This window comes from Rousettus aegyptiacus, unplaced genomic scaffold, assembly GCF_014176215.1.
Source record: "Rousettus aegyptiacus isolate mRouAeg1 unplaced genomic scaffold, mRouAeg1.p scaffold_m13_p_5, whole genome shotgun sequence".
NCBI lineage: Eukaryota > Metazoa > Chordata > Mammalia > Chiroptera > Pteropodidae > Rousettus > Rousettus aegyptiacus.
In genome coordinates this window covers 9,617,644-9,638,697 of record NW_023416308.1, presented here as the reverse complement: position 1 = coordinate 9,638,697, position 21,054 = coordinate 9,617,644, and the positions used below count along the sequence as shown (strand labels likewise).

At 50.0% G+C, this 21,054-nt stretch overlaps 1 protein-coding gene across 3 annotated transcripts in view; it reads left to right on the top strand.

Moving 5' to 3' along the window:
- The window catches only part of KSR2 (kinase suppressor of ras 2), a 336,358-nt gene that overhangs the window by 304,238 nt on the left and 11,066 nt on the right, over positions 1–21,054 (top strand). For all 3 annotated transcript variants that reach the window (XM_016149513.2, XM_016149511.2, XM_016149512.2), the window contains exons 15-17: positions 13,634–13,730; positions 14,769–14,902; positions 20,458–20,589. In XM_016149513.2, coding sequence (XP_016004999.1) covers positions 13,634–13,730; positions 14,769–14,902; positions 20,458–20,589 — 363 coding nt within the window. The remainder of the gene's footprint in view (positions 1–13,633; positions 13,731–14,768; positions 14,903–20,457; positions 20,590–21,054) is intronic.

Here is a 21,054-nt window from a genome sequence, read left to right as displayed (position 1 = left end):
CTTGAGTGATGATTTTCGTCCATCTCCGAGAAATTGGTACAAACTTAAATTTTGTTCCTGCACCTTCTAAATTGGGTTTTGGGGCATGACAGGACTTTCCGTCGAAACGAATTACCAAAGTAAGGCTTGGCCACTAATGGAAACAGTCATAATAGGATTACATGGAGTTGTCATCTCCCCCACGAAGATGCCACGTTGTCACGTGACGACCTTTTGGGGCACAGAACCTGTTTTATCTAATCTCCCCGGACATTTATTTTCTGTTTTTAAATGATTCAGAGGTGAGGTCAATCCCTGGGGTGACTTGCTTTTCTGTCTGTGAGAGGCAGGAGAAAGCTATTAACAAAAACGTGAAATTGAATCTCGCCGAGCACAGCTCCCGTTGGCCTCTGGTTCTTTAAAACCACGGTGCTGCCCAATTATGTCCAGATGGAAGTGTCTGTGGGAATTCAGAAATGACCCAGTCGTCTTCAGCACCAAGGAAAACACACCTCCCATCTCAGAGACTTTGGTTTCCCTGGTGATGCTTACTGAAAAAGTCCGACCCTAGCCCGAGTCTCTTATTTTTGCTTATTTTGCTGTTGTCCCTTGCTTTCTCTGTTTTCTTCTTATGACCTCACTCGCTTTGTACTTCGAGGTCTGCCAATTAACCACAGTAGCCATTATTTATTGCGTGCTTTTTATGTTCTGGGCACCAACCTTTTTACATGTTCTGTTAGGCGGGATGGGATAGGCTTTTGCTGCAGTGACAAATAGCCCTCGAATCTCCGTGGCTTACTCCGAGTTCATTTCTCACATAAAGTTTGCTATAGGTTGCGCAGTGCTCCAGGGTAGCTGCCTTCCATGCAGTTACTCAGGGATCCAGGATATTCCAATCTTGCGGCTCTGCCTTATCATCATGTGGTCACAGTAGCACAGAAGAATAAGACTGCAGATCTGGCAGTGGGCTCCTCAGTACCCCGACCAGGAGATGACAGGGGTAGCTTTTCATTGGCCAGAAATAGTCATACGATGCTGCGTTATTACAGAGAGACTGGGAAGTGAGGTCTCCAGTGGGCCTGGGAGGGAGCATCATGGAGCAAAATTTGGTGAACATGCCAGCGTTTTCTAATTGGATCCCCACACACGTGTGAGGTAGATTCTGATTTGTACACCTGTGTTTATTTTAAGCACCTCGCCCAAATGCTCATAGGTTCGGGTCTGGATCAGGAACCCAGTTCTGTCCGGCTCCAGATTCCAAGCTCTTAACCACTGAGAGCTACTCCCTTCGCCCACGAGTTCCCTCTCCTCTCCGCTCTTCTCCTGTTTCAGCATCACCCTTCCTTCTAGATTTTTCTCCATTTCCCTTGGGGCGACAAAATGGTGGTTCATTTCCCTCCCAGTGTTCACCCTAGTACTTCTGCCCATCCAGCCTGCCTTAAACCCCCAAGGTGTTCTCATGTTACCTGTGAAGCTTCACGTGCAATGGACGGTGTTCTTTGCCATCAGACCGGCAGAGGCATAGACTGTAGAAACCGGGGGAAGTTCCTTCTCTGGTTGACAAGGCTGTGAAATCCAGGAGTTTTTGTGTGGGCTCCTTTGCAAGTGTAACAAGAAGAAGTCAGTCAGGATTTTTGTGAACTTCCAGGTTTTTTTTTCTTTTATAAACAAATCTGTATATATACTTGTTTAATATCTTGCAGATACCCTAAAAAACGTTGAACTGTGTAAACATTTTAAGCCAGTGGACTTTAGGAGATGTTTGATATAAACATATTTACAAAATTGTGCAATTATCACCAAATGTAATTTTAGAACAATTTTATTACCTCAAAAAGAAAACCTGTGTCTATTAAACCTCCCCACCCCACTTCCCCATCTACCCCCAGCCCCTGGCAGCCTGAACGTCCAGGTTTCAGACAAAGACTGTGTTTTTATTGGAGCGTTTCAAAGGCCAGGGGGAAATACAGACAGACAGCCGAGAGCTGAGAGAGGCTGTGGCCGGTTCTGCAGTTGGCACGACATACTTGTATCGCTCTCCCAGCTCCAGCCATCAAAACACTCGCCCATAGCTAGACAGAGATGTACCTATAGATGCGAAGGCACCGGCACACACGTCCGCGGATGCACACGTGTAAATATGCGTGCACATGCGTATTATGTCCATGCATGCATACGTGCACAGATTCACTCGCAGGTACATGTACCTGCCCATGTGCATGTAAACGTGCACACAGAGAGGCACTCGCACCCGTAGAAGCTAGGACCCACGCATGTATATCCATGTGCGCAGACGTGTCGCGCCTGTGGCTTTTGATCCAGCTACAGTGACCCTTCGCGTGGTGGCAGCAGATCAGGTAACTCCCCCCTCCGCCACCCTGTGGCTCTCTCCGAGCCAGTGCTCTGTAAGGAAGGCATTCTCAAGCAATTTGGGATTGGTTTCACTTGGATGAACAATTTGTCCAGCTGATTAAGCGCCTCAGGGCTGCCCGGGAAGGCTGTGTTACGGTGTGCATAGGAATTTAGATGCAGAATCGTGGAGAGGAAGAGGCAGGAGATTGAGAAACGTGTAAGTTGTACGACATCGGCCTGACAGTGCTTTTGCGTTTGAGTTACGGCACGTTAGGCTTGGGCGTGGCCTCCGCTGGAGCCTCTCTTCTGACCGGGCTGGCAGCGGGCAGCTCAGCCCATCCCCGCAGTTGTGTAACACGGGCTTGCAGGTAAGTTCTCGGCCCGCATTTGCACAAGCCCCAGTTCTTTCTCCTTCTCTCTCAGCCGCCCGACTCGTTCCCAGGCAGAGCTTTGTCCCTGCACCTGTGACACTGGCATTTTCATGGGTACCATCTGCCTCGTGCTCTAGAGTCAGTATCCCACACCTAAGGCAGGGCCGGGCGGTTAGCGGCTCTAGGACTGCTGGCTCAATGAGTGCGTGGATGGATGCGTGAGTACGTGAATGAATGAATGGAAAGTAAATGAATGGAAAGTCCACTTGGCCTTGACCGCACCCAATTCCCAGTGCAGAGGAGAATGGCTCGAAGTTGTCTACATCCTTCTGTATCTGGCAGCCCAATTTCCGTTGACGCACTCTGATTTCTTAGAGCAGGGGCCAAGAAGCATTTTCTGTAAAGGGCCACACAATAAATATTTTTGGTTTTTGCCATACAGTGTCTGTCACAGCTACCCGGTTCTTGACATTGTAGCATGAAAGACAATATGCAAACAAGGGATGTGGCCATGTGCCAATAAAACCTTATTTATGGGCATGGAAATTTGAATTTTATGTAATTTTCACATTTCATAAAGTAACCTTTTGAATTTTTTTAACCTTTATCTACCGGTCTAAAAACTAGTCTTACCTCTTGGTCTATACAAACACAGGCAGTAGGCTGGATTTGGCCCATGGGCCATAGTTTGCAGTCCTGTCTTAGAAGCCTTGCTCGAGTAGGCCTGTGTATCCACACTCTTCCAAATACCCTGCAAACCTCTGAAATAGAGCCGTGTGGACAATGGGCTACTTGGGTGTGTGCTGGAGTGTTCCAGCACCAGAGGCTGTCTCAGAAAAGAAGGGGAGATAGTGGAAAGGCCCACAGCTCAGATCCTGCATCCACATCCTGGCCGAGAAGGATCCTGGGCAAGTTATTCATTCCCGTGAGCCTTTGCCCCCTCATTGGAAAAACGAGAGGATGAGAAGTCCCCCCACGAGGCTCTGGGGAGGGTGAAATGAGCACCGGGCTCTCAGGAGCTTGGGAATTGTTGGTTCCCTCTTCCCTCAACCGCTGTTCCTTCCACTTCCCAAGGAGGCCGTGTAGCCAAGTGGTTAGGAACAAGGAGCTGATGTCGAATGGACTGAAGGTAGAATGCCAGTTCTGCTTCATACCCCAGCTGCGTGAGCTCAGCAGGTGACCTCGCCTCTCTGAGGCTCAGTTTCCTCGTCTGTGAAATAGGAATTGCACCTCCCTAATGGGGTCGAGGTCAGGAGTGCAAACAACTGAGATCTTTCATAGAAACCCCTTAGCAGGGTGCTCATGGGGAAGTTCATGGAGTGGTGTTTATTATCCTTAGGAGGCAGAACGGCTCCAAGGCTGCACACACCCACTTGGTCCCCAGCCAGGCCTGGGTTCGAGCCAGGCTCTGCTGCTCAAAGCAGGACCTTGGGAAACTCTGTCATCCTTCTGATCCTTCTGTGTTTCGATTTCTCCATATCGTCCATGAAGGAGGCGGACCCAGTGATCTCTAATACTAGTCTACGACCCGAATTCTAGAAATGTCTATACGTGTTCGTTTACACCATAGCTAGGCAAGTTCCATGCTCATGTATCTTCCCATCCCCCCCTCCCCTGAAGCAGATAGAACCCTCCCCTCTCCCCTCTTCTTCCCCTTCTACCTCTCCCCTCCCCTCCTTGCAATTTCCTGTCACCCTCTCAGGCCCTGGGTCGTATACATGGAAAGGACACAGCCATTTGGGGGGGGGGGGGTTATGTAGACCACCGACTTGTCTGTCCCTTCTCCTCTTCCTGGCCATACAGTTCTTTTCAAAAATCAAGAGTCAACTGTCATCCTCACTAGCGATTGAACTTTTCCAGGGCGAGGATGGTCTTGAGGCTTTATTAAAGTAGCACCTGTCATTCGCCCTGTGCCAACCCCTGTGTCGCTTCCTGCCCTCAAAGAGTCACAGCCAGAGAGCCTTGTGGTGGCGAATCTGAGCTGCGTAGAATCCGAATTCGGTTCAGACTGTGCTTTCTCATTTCGGTTCGTCGCCCGTCCAATATTTTCCAAACTGTCTATAAGAATAAACGTGCGTGTCTGGTTTCATTTCAGTCTGACTCAGAGTTGCTTTTTTTCCTTTTTTTTTTTCCTCCCCTTTCTCATTTTACAAAAGTAACACGTGTTTATGGAAGAAAAATTAGAAAAGAGAGATAAGCAGCAGGGGAAGAAAAAAAAAAAAACTTGCAAAGCTTCTAATCTCACTACCCGGAAATAGTTCTGCTAACACTCTCAGAGTCAATCTTCTCCGTGGATTTTTAATGCATATAAATTAGGTGGTATGTGTATACATTTTTAAAACAGTAATTCGGTCTACTGTTTAGTTTTTTTTTATATATATATATATATATATATATATATATATATATATATATATATGTATAAAAAATGTCGTTACGATCAGGGAGCAGCAGGAGTTGAAGTGCTTTGATACCCGGCGCTGGTGGGCAGGGCCAGTGGTCTTCGGTCCTTTGGTGCTATGTGGTGCTGGGCTCAGGGACGAGCCTGGAAGTTTCATCGCCCCCTTGGTCTGGTTTGGCTCGTGGTCAGTTTCACTCACTAAGCCAGTAGGGAGAGACCTGCCTTGGCATCAAGCATCACTCTCCAAGCTACAGTGGACAATGGGAAGAAGGAAGGTGGTAGGAGTCATCAATTCCTCATTTATCCATTCGCTTACTTCTGAGCACCTGCTTGGACCTGGCCAGCCGTGTGCCCCCCCCCCCACCAGACCTGCAGGGAGGCATGCAGACACTCTCAGGTGATCTGGTCCTTTTCAGCCTTCCTTGCTTCTCTCTGGGTGGCGGCTAGGAATCCCCAAATCGAAGCAGGGAACATACAATGAGACCAGCACGGACTAGCCGTAAATGTGGAGGGTGGAAAGAAAGGCCAGGAATCGGGGCGGGGGCTGTCTCCACTGAGCTCAGTGGAGACACAAGGGTTTCAGAGGTCAGGCCATCTTGCGTTGGGCTTGACCAGTTTCTCCTTGATTAAATCATCTTTTCCCAAAGGATCTTATGAAATCCTGGTAAGATGTGATGCTTTGAGACCTGGACTCAAATTCGGACCCTGCCGCCTACTGATCGTGGGCCCCTGGGTGGGTTACCCAACCTTCCTGCACGTGAGCATCCTTGTGTTGTGCCTAGTGCCTCCCCTCCTAGGGATGCTGGCCTTGGTGGTTCCCAAGTCAGTGCCTGGTGGAAAGAGCCCCATAAATGGGAGCTATTGTCCTTCCTCGCTTCGTCTCCAAGCTAAGTGCTAAGTAGTGGGTATTAAAACTGGACACAGAGACCAGACCCATGCTCGCACATATAAACAGCCTCCTTACCTGGTCGCCCCACCTCACAGTTCACAAAGCACTGTGTTTTTCCAAGTTTTCAGGTAGCTTTCCCAAGACCACACAGGTAGGATGGGGAAGTATTTTATCTCAGGTGGGTATGATTCTGGAGTGTCTGCCCCCATCCAGGCTGACGTGTTTCCTCAGTTTCCTCATCTGCGTGACGGGAATAACCGTACTCACTTAGAGAGTTAAGAGAAGCAGGAAACGAGATGACACCTGGAAACCTTTCGCGTCTGTCCTGGTCTTCCGGTCAGGCCTTTGGGACGTGGTCTTTATCCTAAACAAGAAGACGCCTGCTCTTCTCGGAGAGGTTAGACAGGAGCATTTGGTTAGGAGCTGCCAGAAGTCGGCCCAGAGTGTTTGCTCTGAAGCTACCTGAGGCGGCGTGAAGGGGTCCCTGCCGCCCCTTTCGGAGGTGCTGACCCCGATGACTACCTTTTTCTGGGGGTACCCCATCTCCGTCCTCTTCTTTTCCACCCGACCTCGTGTTTGCTTCTCCATCGTCCTGCTCATCACCTACCTGCAGTTATTCTGTTGGCGACTGTCTTTCCCCTCTACAAGAATGTCAGCCCCATCAGAGCAAAGAAATGGCCCTTTTGGCATCACACCCACCTGACCCGGAGGACCTGCTAATAGTCATGGGCAGGAAGGGAGCGTTTGCAGGTATGGGGGGACTAAACGCGTCGAGGTGTCCCAGATGGAAGGTCGGGTACAGCCAGTCTCAGAAAACGTGGAATCACATAGTAAGACGACGACTCGCCTCTCCAGCTCTCCTTCCATCTTTCTGGCAACATTAAGGAGAAAGTCTCCATTCAGGGCTGCTATTTAACACCTTCCTAACCCATATTTGCTAAACTTTTAATTTTTTTTTTCTAAGAAAAAGTTAGGTCGAGCTCAGACTACTCCGGCCACAATGCCAAGCTAGAATTTAATTTTTTTTTTTTTACCATGTTTGTTAACATTGTATTTCTTTTTATTTATTTGGGACTAGAGATTCTGGCTTTCCACTTGGTAATGATAGAAGGTGATAATAGAAAGGGTTCTTGTTTGTTTGTTTATTTTTAATTCACTTATTTTTTCAAAGACAGCGCATCCTAAAGAAAACTGTTAGCAAGTGATAAATAATACAAGTCAGCTGATCTGGCAAAAATCTCCAGGTGGTTCTGGAATGATTGCAATGCGAGGGATACCAATTGAGATGCACACTCTGACCCTTGGGAGATGCTGAGAATGTATGCTGCAGAGTTAGGGAGGAGCATGTTCGGGGATGTCTTTGGACCAGTTCAAGAAAAGCAGGTCTGAGTTGGTGACTGGACCATGCAAAGCGACGAGGCAGAGGACCAGCCGGGCTCCCATTTCCTGGAAGTTCTTCCTGCAGTCAGCTGGAGGCCCTCGCCTCCCAGGCTGGCTTACTGCCTCCTTGGACTACTTCCTCCCTTGTAAAGCCCAGACCAGGAAGAGTAGATATCACCAGATGCCTAGAGACGTGGGTCACAGTCAGGGACAGGAGCGCCCCCTAATGGGCAGAACCCCCCCCCTATCTCAGCCCTTGAAGGGCACAGAGAAGCCAAGCCTTGGCCTCTGGATTTAGTGAAATTGGATCTGGCTCTGGAGAGAAGAATCCAGTAAGGACGAGAGTCCGAGCTTGCTTTTCCCTCCCCACTTCTTGGAGATTTGCGACAGTACGAAAGGCTGGAAGAGGACAGGGGGGCGTGCCCTAGCAACCACTAAGCCCTGCCCTCCTGGGCAGCAAGGCACCTGCCACTGTCATCTTTCTCGCCGGGCTGGAGCATGCACGAGCCTTCCCAAAGCAACTTCCGGACGTCGTGGGACTCTGTAACCTCATTTCCCGGATGTACGTCGGGTTAAGCAGGTGGCAGATCGCTGGTGTGTCTCAACACTTGCTTGCTGGTCCTTCCCACTTTTACTGGAAGCTAACCTGGCCTTCTTTTTTTTTTTTTTTTTTTTAATCATAAAGCCCCCAGAGTCCCCAGGTTTAATATCTTCAATGTTGGAGTCATGAACGACTCGGAAGTTAGAGATTGCCTGTGGCTGGTATTCGATGGAGCACGCGCAAGTTGTCACTTGGAATAGGATTTATTTGCTCAAGGGAGGCGGAGAAAGAACCGAGGGCCATTAAGTGGGTTTTGAGTTTTGAGAGGTGGGCATGCGTAGAAGCGGAGCAGGCAGACGTGAGGTTGTAAATCCCTTCTGACAGAATCCTGTTTTTAACAAACTAGAGCTGCCTTGGGGGCTCGAATCAGGCAGGGCTGTGAAGTCCCTTTTGTGATGCAAAGTCACATACATACTGGTTCAGAGGATTAGGACGGGGATGTCTTTGGGAGGATCATGATGCAGCCAACGCCCTGTGGTCCTGTGGTTTACGAGTGTGGATGCTGTGAGTATCCTCACATTGAGGCAGCGCGAGTCCCCAAGGCCAGGTGGGCACAGAGATGGCAGGCAGCACTGGGCCGGGAGCCGGGCTGTCTTCAGAGTCGATCGCCACCCACCACACACACTCTCCGCCGTTCCCACCAGCCTGGGCTCTGGGCTTGGTGGCGAGGGCTTCGGAGGAGGGGGAAGAAAGAGGCTGCCACGGGCTTCCAGATTTCTCTCCTCGCCACTGTTTAGGCAAAAATGAGTCAGTTTGGACGGAGGCCCTTGGAGACCTCCTAGACTGTTTTATTTCATCGTTTCCGACACTCTCTTTCAGTCTGGCTTCCAACAAACATCTTACACTTGCTGCGCCATCTTGGCCAAAAGGTGGTCTGTGTCACCTGTGATATGGGGTTGACGACAAGCTTATAGGAGTTGCCCAGGGCCAGAGCTGAGAGTGATGGTGGCCTGAAGACGAGATGAGAAATCCCCAGTCCTTGCTCCTCTCCTTGGAGAAAGACGAGCTTTGTTGCAGGGAGAGATACAGATACAGAGTGATTGAGAGAGAGATACAGAGAGAGAGAGAGAGAGAGAGAGAGAGAGAGAGAGAGAGAGAGAGAGAGAGAGAGACCACGTGCGCATATATGTGCCTACTGCTCCAGATGCTAGAGAGGTACTGAATGTATCCTTGCGTCTCTACAATGCCTTCTCCTGACCTCTAGACTGACTCCGCGACCAGCAGCCCCATCGATCTTTATTGCTGTAGGTGTCGTTGGTAGCGACTTTACAGCTACCCTTTCCTGAGGGCCTGTGACGTGCCAGGATCTCAGGGAAAGTTGTTAAGCAAACATGGGGGGTGAAGAGCCCAAGCTTTAGAGCCAGACTTCCTGGGTGCAAATGCCAGCTCCACTGAACTGCTTCGAGCCCCAGTTTCCTCGTCTGTAAAAATGGGGCCCACCCCAGACGTCATCAGATCTAAGATGCCCTCAAGTAGAATACACACTGTTTATTTTATATACTGCAAAGAACACAGTCAGTGCCCGTGAGACTGTCACCTGTCAGTGAATGCAAGACACATTCTGATTTTAGAGATGTTAAAAGGCAAGACATCTTGGAATCGAAGAAATCCAGTGAGAATGAAACCCACCTCATGGGGCTCTCGTGCTTAGTCTAGTGTCTGGCATATAGAAAGGGCTTAGTACATGTTAGATGGTATTTCCCCATTTTACAGATGGGGAAACTGAGGTCGAAGTCACTTCCCAATATCACCCAGCAAGTCGTAAACTGCTAGAGTCGGGATATGCACTCTCTCAGCTGCATGCCTCTTTAATGGCCCCAAAATCATGTCCCAATAACTGGGCACCCACACCATGGAGGAGAAGACGAGACAAAGATCGGGAACAGGCTGACGTCATGGCCGTGTGTCCGTGAGCAGCTCCTCCGCCCCTCTGGGTCTCCATATCCTCACCTGTAAGACGGGGGTATGAATGATGAACCTGTAGGAACGCTGGGAGAACTCGTGGAGGGGAGATAGGTCCCCACGTGTGCTCTGGAGACCTTCATCCTCTCCTCCCCTCCCTTTCCCACTGCCCACCTGCAAGTGGCTTGTAGGACTCGAATCCCAAGCTCAGAGCAGTTGTCGTGGGCACGTGGACTGACTTGGTTGGATAGTCTGAGCCTCGGTCCCCCCCTGGACACCTGCCTAATGCTTGCTCCTGCAGAGAGCTCAGCCCTCCCCTGCTCTCCAGTTCAGCCCTCAATAAACACCTGGCTGGGCACAGCTGGAGCCAGAGCCCTGAACCCCTCTGCAGACACTGCCCCTTGGGACAGTGAGGAGTTTGGAAGTAGATGCCAGGAGTATCAGTGCTGGCTGAGATTTCCTTTTAAGTGTTAATACCATGTGTTAATAGTCCATCCTTTTCTCGCTGATTTTTTATTTTTAAATAAAAAATTAACTTTTCGGGGAAAAACAACACACATACCTGCCAACGTGTCCAGGTCCTTAAGAGCATGGAGCCTAATGAACTGCCACTCAGCACATCTCCATGTAACTAGCACCCAGATCAAAACACAGGACATCACCTGCCCCCAGCTCCCCTCGTGGCCTTCCCAGCCCCTGCAGCCCCTCGGGGTCCCCTCTCTGCTGACTTCTAGCACAGGGATCAGCTTCGTCTGCTTTTGCACTTTATGTAAATCCAATGTGAGTCGTGCTCAGCACTGTTCATGAACCTCATCTCTGTTTTTTGCAGTTAGCAACGGTTCATCATACAGTACGGTATGAACATAGTATTTCGTTATATGGATATATCACAATTTATCCGGTTTTCTGTTGATGAACATTCGGGTTAGTTCCAGTTTGGACCTGTTATGAATGTGTTACTACTCACGTTCTAGAACATTCTAGTACATGCATGTTTGAGTGAATATGAGTATGCCTATTGGATACATGCTCAGTTAGGGGAGGAATTGTTGGTTGTGGGTTTTTTGTGTATTTCACATTAGTGGATGTGCCAAGCTGTGGTCATATCATTTATGACCCACCAACCAATCAGTGTGAGTTTGTCCAGAGGCTCCAGATGCCATAGGGGAGTGAGAGAAGCAGAGACCTTAGCAGTCACTTCTGGAAAGGAGGCCGTGAGCGGGGAAAGAAGGCAGAGCGGAGATCTGAAGCCTGCGACGCATTTGCACTTAACGCTGAGCAGGAGCGTCTTGGAGGCTCGGAGCCCGTCGCAGTGGTTTGCCCTGCCGTCTGCAGCGGAGACGCTATTTTCTCTGGCCTGTAATGAGTGTAGGTGGCTGTTCCAGAACAGGGGATCCAGGGGAGGGAGTCCACCCACGGTCTCTGCCATCCGGAATATTTAAATGTCAGTGTGGTTTAATTGGCCGTGCAGCCCATCTTACCTCCTCCTCTCCCCCAGCAGCCCCAGCAAACACGCTGCCTGGGCCGCCGAGCGTAGACAGCCTTGAGGTCTCATAGCTACCTCCCGCTGGCTTCCTGGGCAACCCGGGACAGGTGATCAGACTCCCTGTGAGCCTGCCAACTTGGGCATCTCACGTTAAGCAGGTGAAGAAGTGAATCTTAGTCAAAGATCATGGGTGGTTGGTTATAGGTAGCATTTCGGGTGGGTGGGTAGATGGATGGATAGACAGATAATAGAATGACATGTGTATAAAATATATAATTTGTGTGTATGTGTGCATTTATATCTGTACAATTTACATATATTTACGTAATTTACATATATTTACATAGTGTGTGATCATTTATTACCTTTCGCGACAGCCGGAATGTCCTGGGTACTTACTCTGTATTAGGCAGAGAGAGAGAGATGCCTACACCTTTACACACCTAATTTCATGTGATTCTCGTTACAACCCTAGAAAGCAAGAACTGTTGGCCCCATTTTACTAACAATGAAAGTGAGGCTCGGAGAGATTAACCCACCTTCCTGGGTCACAAAGCCACGAGCTGGCAGGCCAGGATTCGAACCCGTGGCGCCTGATTCTAGGCCTCTGTTCTCCTAACCAAACACTGTGCTGCACTTTCCTCCAGATGCCCGGCATGGGACTGAGCTCCTTTTTTCATTTCATCCTGATGCTGGCTCTACAAAGTAGGTATCGTTAGTTCCCTTCGGTGCATGAGGCAATCAAAGCCCAGAGAGGTTAAGTAACTCACCCAATGGCACACAGTCAGTAAGGAACAGAGCCGGGATGCAAACCGAGTTCCAGAGTTCTAACTTCAGCCACGTCATCTCGGCAGACAACAGGGCTCAGATACTAAAAGAGTGAAGAAAATGCCTAGCGTGTCTCGGCAATGAAGTCATAGATTAAAAGAAAAAGTCAAGTGCTTATTTTGACATAGATGGAAAATGGACCTTCCTGATGTCCTTCCTTCTTTCAGTGTTGGATGCTATGAGCCAGACACAGTGCTAGGGGCCGGGAACGCTCTGGCGAATCTAGAACTCATTCATTCACTTACTCGTTCATTCATTCATTCATTCAGCGACTGTTTATCGAGCGCCAGGAATCGGCCTCGCTTCTGAGAAGGACGGGTGAGCGTGCCGACAGCTACATGAGAAGGTGTTACATTCACTGCGTAATGTCCCTGTGCATCTTGTCATTCATCTCATGCCCGGAAATGAACTCAGCAAGGCTGAAAATAGTTTGAAAACCCCTCTATCTGTACAGGCACCTGGTTTCGGGGGAGCATTATCGGTGTCACACACGCCCGTCTAAAAGGCTCGAGTGTGTCGTTTGCCGATGGTACTTGGTGCACATCAGCCACCACTTCGCTGGGGTCTTATCGTTCCCCCCCCACCCCAGCAGCTCCCTGTGAGTGGGAGCAGCGGGGACGAGTGACCAGCAAGAGTGCTGCCGTCTGAGCGGCGTCTGAGACTCCAGCAGTTGCTGGTTTATAAGCAGCTCTCCATCTATGAGACGCCGGGATAGCCGGAGCATGGCCGGATTCCACAGGTTTTCTTGGATGCCGGCGGTCGATGATGGAGATTCTGAAGAACCCAGAAGAACCTGTGCTGTGGCGCATTTAAATCTGAGACCCACGGAGCCAATTGAGATGAATTAAGAGCCTTTATTAGCCGGCCGGCGACTGACTCTCCCCACGAGAGAATCAGCCCCGAGCTTTCAGAGGAGGCAGCTTATAAAGCCTAAAACCACATCAAACAAGCAAACAGGTTTACAGAAGCAGAAGTTAGCCATCAGGATATCTTTGCACGGGACATCACCTAGAACCACACTCTAGTTATACATTAAGCAGGTTATAGAAGCAGAAGTTGGCTGTTATCGTCTGGTGCAAAACTGTTGTTTCTGGGGGACTCTTAAGTCTTATAGCAAACAGGGCCTGGTAGACAGTTCTGTTATCTGCTTCCTGGTGGCGATGTTGTTGGCTTTTTTTTTTTTATTATTTTCTTGGGAGCTGGCGCTTGAAGATATCACTACTCCCTATCTTGCCCTGGTGACTAATTTACTGGAGGATTTTTCACTCTTAACACTTGTTCCCAGATCTGCACCCCAGGACCAGACCTGGGGTCCAGTCCCAGGCTCAGTAGGAATAACAGGGGTGTGTCCGCGAGTCCACGCTGTTACCTGTCACTTCTGGTAACTGTTGTGGGTCGCTTTATCTTAACTGCCGACGACTTCTCTTGTTCTTTTGCTTTTCAGCCTCTGCAAGGGACGGACGCTCTATTCGGTGGTGAGGGACGCCAAGATCGTCTTGGATGTCAACAAAACCAGGCAGATTGCCCAAGAAATCGTGAAGGTACCAGAGGGTCTGGGGCCTCCTCCCTGAACCTCCAAAAGACGATGTCCCTTCCTGAGACTTGCGCTCTGCTTTCAGACCAATCATCTGGGCCTAACAGAAATTAGACTTGACCTGAAAATACCAGTCCGTGTATGTCTAAGAATTTTGCTGAGATAACGACCGTTAGGGACCGTCTGCCAACACTTGGTTTCAGTCTGATGCCTCATCGTCATGATAATTGGATGTGCACAGGGACCGGGGGAAGAAATTCCCCGTCATCAGAATCCCTTACCCCTCGAATCCTTGAATTCCCGTGAGTGTCAGCCAACGGCGCCCGCAGCTACAGGGAAAAAATGTTAAATTGTTGGGCGCCGTTTGGGATTAAAACAGCAGGAACATCCTGTGTTTTCTGGCAGGTGCCTCATTAGTCAGTTGTATTCTGGCTTTTATTTCCATGGGAAGTGTCGGGACCGAGCTGTGAGAAGGAATAGGAATATGACTGCTCATAAAGGCAAAAAAAAAAAAAACCCAAAAAACCGTAGATATTCACCCTTGAGCTAGACCACCGAGAGACTCTTCTCCACGTTCTCGATCATCATGTCATGTGTCCCTTGAGGAACACAGTGCACTCGGCAGTGACACGGATTAACTAGACATAAGGAACAAGTCTCCCGCGGAGGAGTTGTTTTTCAAAGAGCAAGTGGGGGAGGATGGTTGATGGAAGTTTTTTCCCTGGGGACCTCGGCTCGGGTTTGTCCCTGCTCTTTTCCCTCTGGAGACATCTCCCTCCGTTTTTAATTCGGGAGGGAGAAGCGCTAGGCGGAGATGGTTTGGCAGCAGTCCGAGGGTGGTGGCAGATTTGTGTCTTGGGGACCCTGCCTGTTGCCACTCGCCATGCCTTCTCCCAGCTCACCTGCCGGCTTTGGCATTTGGGCCTCAGCTCTGCAGCTGTGGTACCATTGGCAAAGCAAGGACTGTGAACCGTGAACCCAAGCCAGGACGGCCGTGCGTGCTCGAGTTTTCTCCGGCAACTTACTGTCACCTTGCTCCTTGCAGGGCATGGGCTACCTCCACGCCAAGGGGATCCTTCACAAGGACCTCAAGTCCAAGAACGTCTTCTACGACAACGGCAAAGTGGTGATCACGGACTTTGGGCTCTTCAGCATTTCTGGGGTGCTGCAGGCTGGCAGGTGAGAGGTGGTGGACGGGCTTGGAAGGGTTCTTGACTGACATTGGTCAGGGGTTTGGTGGGGGAGGAAGTCATCCGAAACAGTATTAATGACCTAGACTCGGTGCTGGACCTGAGGTCGCTTGGCTGAGTGGCCAGGCTGCTGTGTGATGATGCAATGCTGAAGCCTGAGACACATTCTGATTCCCCTGGGGCCTGACTTGCCAATGGCATCTTTCAGGGAACACAGAGTATCCCCAAATCCTACAATGCCCTTGCCCTTGAACTTCACTGGAGGGCTATTCCCTTATTCCAAGTCACTCCCTGGAAGCGAGAGTCACCGAAGAGCTTTGCTCAGAGTTTTCATATGAATTCACTCATTTTAGTAGAGCGAGAATAGAGTGAAGAGCAAAGGAGCGAAGGTCAGACCCACCTAGGGCCCCGCTTGGCTCTGCCACTTATTAGCTGTGACTTTAGTCAAGTCGTGGAACGTCTCTGAACTTGTTCCCTTGTCTGCAAGAAAAATGACGGGTAGGATGCTGCCTGCCTCTGGGGTCCCCGGGGGGGGGGGGGTAAAATCAGATAACGCACATCAGGCATCCAGCGCAGTGCCCAGAGCACAGGAAACGCCACAAACAGTAGCTGCTGCTGGGTTGCTGTAATGAGTATTAATTTGCATATACCTCCCCAGTATCACACCGGAGAATTATTAACCATCGTTAAGTAATTAACTCTCAGGCACCTCTCACCCTAGAGCAAGCCGCCTTGAGTCGACCATGCGGGAAAACAGCTTGATCCCAAATAAACAACCCATAATTCAGAAGGTCTGCCGCCCCTTGTGACTTTTAATTTGGAGAGAGTGTGTGCCCATGTGTGTACACGCACGCGCGCACACACACACACACACACACACACACACACACACACTCTAGAGCTTTAAACCCTGTGTTTTCTCTAACTGTGCCTCGTACAACGAATGGCATGCCTCTTCAGAAAGGCAGACTCACCGTTTCTCTCATTTCATGTCACTTTCAAGGTACACACCAGCCTCCTCCCCACCCCACCACAACCAGGTGAATTTTGTCCACTCCCTATAATACCTTGAACCCAAGTCAGACCATCGAAAATCTGGCGAAGCGTGATCTGGCTGTCCCTGTGTGACGCGGTAACAAACAGGAACTTAAATTTCTTTTTCAGATTTTACTGCACGCCCCCCAAATTTCACCACCACCTCCAAAACTACCTACAGCACCCAAGTCAAGAGAATAAGTGGGCGGAAAATGGAACGCATAGGTCGACAGATAGAGACCTCGAGTCAGAACTGAGCAGGCAGGAGGGCTGGACGGGGCGGGATTCTTGTCTTCCTCATGTCTCCCCAGCATCACTTACGTTCGAGGTTTGCTGGGAGGGGACCAGCACCCCCCCCCCCCCGCCCCCGTTGCCATCTCCACAGGCTAAGGGCAAGGGAAGCAGTTGGTGGCATCGCTATGAACCCCGGCATTTGTGTCCAAACTAAAAGGGGCCCAGCAGGTGTTTCCTTCAACCTGGCTCAAGGCTCTCTTGAAGACGAGGTTCCTTTCTCCTGGTGGGATGTCGCGCTCCCCTCCTTTCTCCTTGCCAGTGGATCCTCGTCAGGTGGAGGAACGGGGGGCGGGGCTTCTGATTTTCTTCCTTTTGGTTCTTGGTTTCCTGAAGCCGAAGGAAGAGGAGGAAGAAAGGATATGGAATGACGTGGGAATCCTTTCCTTCAGCTCATTCATGGAGGCCCAGTGCCAACCAGGAAGGGGGTTCAAGCTAAGGGCAAAGTGGCTTCCGGCCTGGTTATCCAAACAGCACCCCGTCCTTCCTCTGCCCCAGCTCGCTGTCAACACAAACCCAGTCGTGTCTGCAGAGGACAGAGAGCCCCCAGCGTCAACTCCGGATAAGAAATCCACATTTCTTTCTTGGTTACCGACTTGTAGCCATCAGTGGCTTCCTGTGTTTTTCTTCTTCTTACAGTTACGTATAGGGCTTAATGTAGAATTCTACTCCCTAATGGTGCTGTTTCTCCAGGAATTAGCATAGAATTCTCTAGGGGCTTTAAACACTTGTAATCAAGTGGATCTTAGCTCTGTCACTTATTACAAATTCCGTGGCTTCGGGCAGGTCACTTAGGCTTTTTGAGGCTCTGAACGGATTTGATCTGTAGCTGCCTCTTCCTGATGCGCTGGGTCAGTGGAGGTTTGAAATTACAGGGCAGGGTCAGGACGAGGAGCGGTGGCCATTTGACAAGCATGCGCCTGGGGCGGGTGTGGGCACATGCCTGGGAGGGGGCCAGGAGCCAGGCCTGGCAGGCACCCCAGGGTGTCCCATTCTCACGGCGATGGGCCCACCAGTGACAAACCCAAATCACCTTCGTTGTGGTTATTATTATGATGAATAACATCCTGCGAGGGGCTGGCACAGTAGTGCTGGCATCCGAGTGACATCTTTTTGGAGGATGGCAGAACAGCTGTGCACTGGCAATGCTGGGGACATGCTGGGGGAAGCCTCGGGATACGTTTGGATGTTCAGGACGCTCTCACTTCATTGGGCAACCCCGACCTCTGCCCCAGGTCCCCTCGTGTTGGGCGTCCAGTGCTGTGAACATCTCAAACTGAGGGGAGGGGAGGAGACAGGTACCTTCTCCTGAGCGCCCACTGCATGCCAGGTGGTTCATACCACTTAATCCTCCTAAGCCGACGGTCGGATGGATTGTGGGTCGTCGTTCTGTGGAGGGGATCGGATCCCTCTTTATTAACCATATGGATTTTTTCTTTTTTCTTATGTTGAGGACTCAGAAATAAAGTTGAGACTAGAGCCCGAAGTAAGAACATCATCCCACCGAGGCGCCGTGGCCTGGCCAGCTGACATTCTCCGGGCGTGACCAGGCCGTTGGGGTGGGTGGGGTGTGATACCTCTGCCGAAAGGGTGCCATCATGTCCACGAATTGTGTGGCCCTGGCAGCTGACACGGGCCTGCGTCATGCATCATCTCCCTGCCCTAGCCGTATGAAATTCATGCGCCCATTTTGCAGATGAGGAAATGGAGACTTGGGTCTGCTCAGGGTCACAGAGCTAGTGAGCAACAGACAGGTCCTTAAACCCCTGAGAGCATCTCCAAGTCTAGGAGCAAGGATTCACTGGCCTGCCAGCTCAAGGGCTTGCTAGTGGATTCGAGTCCCGTTTTCTAGCAGAGGATTATTCTATCAGGTCTACTGTGTAGAGCCCAGGAGCAAATTACGTGTCACTAGTACCGAAAGACTGAAATTTGGACTATTTCCATATTTTATGTGTAAATTAGACCATCGATTTTCAGCTGGGCTCTCCCATTTCCCAGGGATATTTGCGATGTCTGGAGACATTTTTAGTTGTCACAACAGGGGAGAGGAGATGCTGCTGGCATCCAGTGGGTAGAGGCCAGGGAGGCTGCTCAACATCCTACGATACACAGAACAGCCCCGCCCAGAGAATTATCCAGACCAAAGCCAGAACTCCAAACTCCTGGACTCTGTCTCACCAGGAGTCTTCCCTCCCCCAGGTGTGGTCTGCGAGATGACTTTAGGGAGGACGCGAACAGACTTTTTCCGTATTAATTTTAATGTGTACCTTAAAAGTGCTAGTTTCTACTTATGGTCATGTTAAAAAGTAACCTATTAAATATATATATATATGTTAAAAATTCCATTTGTAGTAAATAATAGTCTAGAGCAGCCCTGTTCACTATGGCAGCTACTAGCCACACATGGCTATTTTAACTTTGATTAAAATTACTTCTTCAGTTGCATTAGCTCGGGTTCAGTGGCTCCAGAGCCATGACAGCTGGTGGCTGCCATATTGGACGACAGAGAACATTTCCATCACTGTGGGAAGTTCTGTTGGACAGCGCTGTTCTAGAAGGTGTTGGAAGGGCAGAATCACGATTCTGGGATATGAAAGGGTACGGTTACGGGAGCGTACATCGCACCTTACGTGGCTCAGAAGCCTCCCTTGGAAGAACAGTACAGTTCAGCCAGTTTCAAGCCCCCGTATGCTGGAGAGTCTGGTCCTTCACAGTGTCACTCTTGATGGTTTGAGGTATCCATCCCCTTCCCCTGCTCCTGCCTTTTTCCTGTATTAACTGGCCCTTTCCTGGTTGTCTTGAATCAGAGAAACCTCACAGGAGGCCAGATTTCAGTCCCAAATAGAAAGTTCTATGCTGGGTAAAGACTTAACAGTGTGAAGAAAATTCCTCTCTCTTCTAAGAATTTATCCCAAGGAATACCCAGATGTGGGCGAAGGGATATATTTACAGCACCTACCCAAAAATGTTCATGGCAGCATTATTTATAATGATGAAAAGAAGAACCACCCAAGGCCCATCACAAGGAGTCGGATGCATGCATTCTAAGAGGTTCACGGGATGGTACCGTGTGTGCCAGTAACGCTGACGGTCTTTGGAGTTCTTGAACGCCCCGAACAGGGACTGCCTCGGGTCTTTGTCATTTCCCCTTCTGCTTAAAATAGTCTTCTCCTTGGTCGCACGGCTGAATCCTCTACGCCATGAGAATCTTAGCTTGCGTTTTCCCTAAAGCAGACTCCCTCTTACCTCTGACACATCCCCTTTTAAGTTTTCTCTGTAACACTTAATCACTACCTGTATGTCTTCCTGTTTATTTAATTCATTCATCGTCACCTTCCCCTACCAAATTTCAGACTCCAGGAGGGCGGGGACCCTGTTGGTCTTATTCTCTGCTGTTATTCTAGCAAGAGAACAGAGCATGGTAGGTGCTCCGTAAATATGAGCAGGTGATTCTCGTCGTTCGCAGATTCCATATTTGCACATTCACCTACTCACTCAGATGTACGTGTAACCCCCAAATCAGTAACTCGGGGTATATTCACAGTCATTCACAAGTGTGCACAGGGCAGGGATAAATCTGATGCCCATGTGCCCATGTGAGGTGGATCAAGAGGACACTCTTCCTTCTTGTTTCGGTCATACAGAGCTGACCAGAGGATGGAGACAGGAGGGGGTGGTTCCATGTGAGGCAATGTGGTGCGTGACGCTCCAGGTCTGAGGCCCCTTGGTTGGGGCTTCTCATCTCTGGCACCTGGTAGTGGAGCGGCCTCTCTCCTGTATCAAAATAAATAAGGAAAATAGAACGTACTAGGATGAGTTGTGTTTTTAGGATTTAAGATGATAATCAATGTGAGAGGTGTGCATGCACACTCCTGTGTGTGTACATATTTCCCCTGAGAGCAGCGATTCCGTGTTTGCTAATTCATCGTCTGCGGGGTCTTTATAAAATGCGATGACCACAGATAACGAGAATCGGCTGTATTTGTGGAATAAAGATGGAGAAGGGGGTGCCTCCGAGGCAAAGGGACCTGATGCTGGTTTGGGTGTTGCATGTCTCTCTATAGACCATCTCGCACTGGGTCTCAGCCTCAAGTACAGGGTCAGGTAGCAGCCAACCGGGAGATGCAGGAAGGCCAGCGCCGATGGTCCAAGGACTTAGGGTCCATGCTGGGAGACTGGGCTGTGACAGGAGGCTTACTCCGTGCTTTGCTTCTCCAGGCGGGAGGACAAGCTGCGCATCCAAAATGGCTGGCTGTGTCACCTGGCGCCAGAGATTATCCGCCAGCTGTCTCCTGACACGGAGGAAGACAAGCTCCCCTTCTCCAAGCACTCGGACGTCTTTGCACTCGGGTAGGTGGCCCCACCCTGGACCTCGAGAACCCCGGCCGGGGCGGAGGGACACTTCCCAAGTGTTCCCTCAGTGCCTTCAGAAGGACGGGGCACCTGTCTGTGGGGGCAAAGGTGGCTGAACTTCTGAGATTTGGGGAGGGAATCTCAGTGGGGTATAGTAGAAAGAGTGACCCGAGTAAACCTTCATGCCTGGTTTCTAACTGGTTATGTGACCATGGGAGCGAGCTTGCTTCCTTCCTTCCTTCCTTCCTTCCTTCCTTCCTTCCTTCCTTCCTTCCTTCCTTCCTTCCTTCCTTCCTTCCTTCCTTCATGCAGTAGCTGTTCACTGGATGCCTACTATTAACAAATTATCCAAAATCTAATGGCTCGAAACAACATTTATTATCTCAGGTTTCTGTGGTCAGGGGTTTGAGAGTGGCTCAGCTGAGTAAGGTTTTGAGCTGCCTCACCATCTCCCATGAGTTT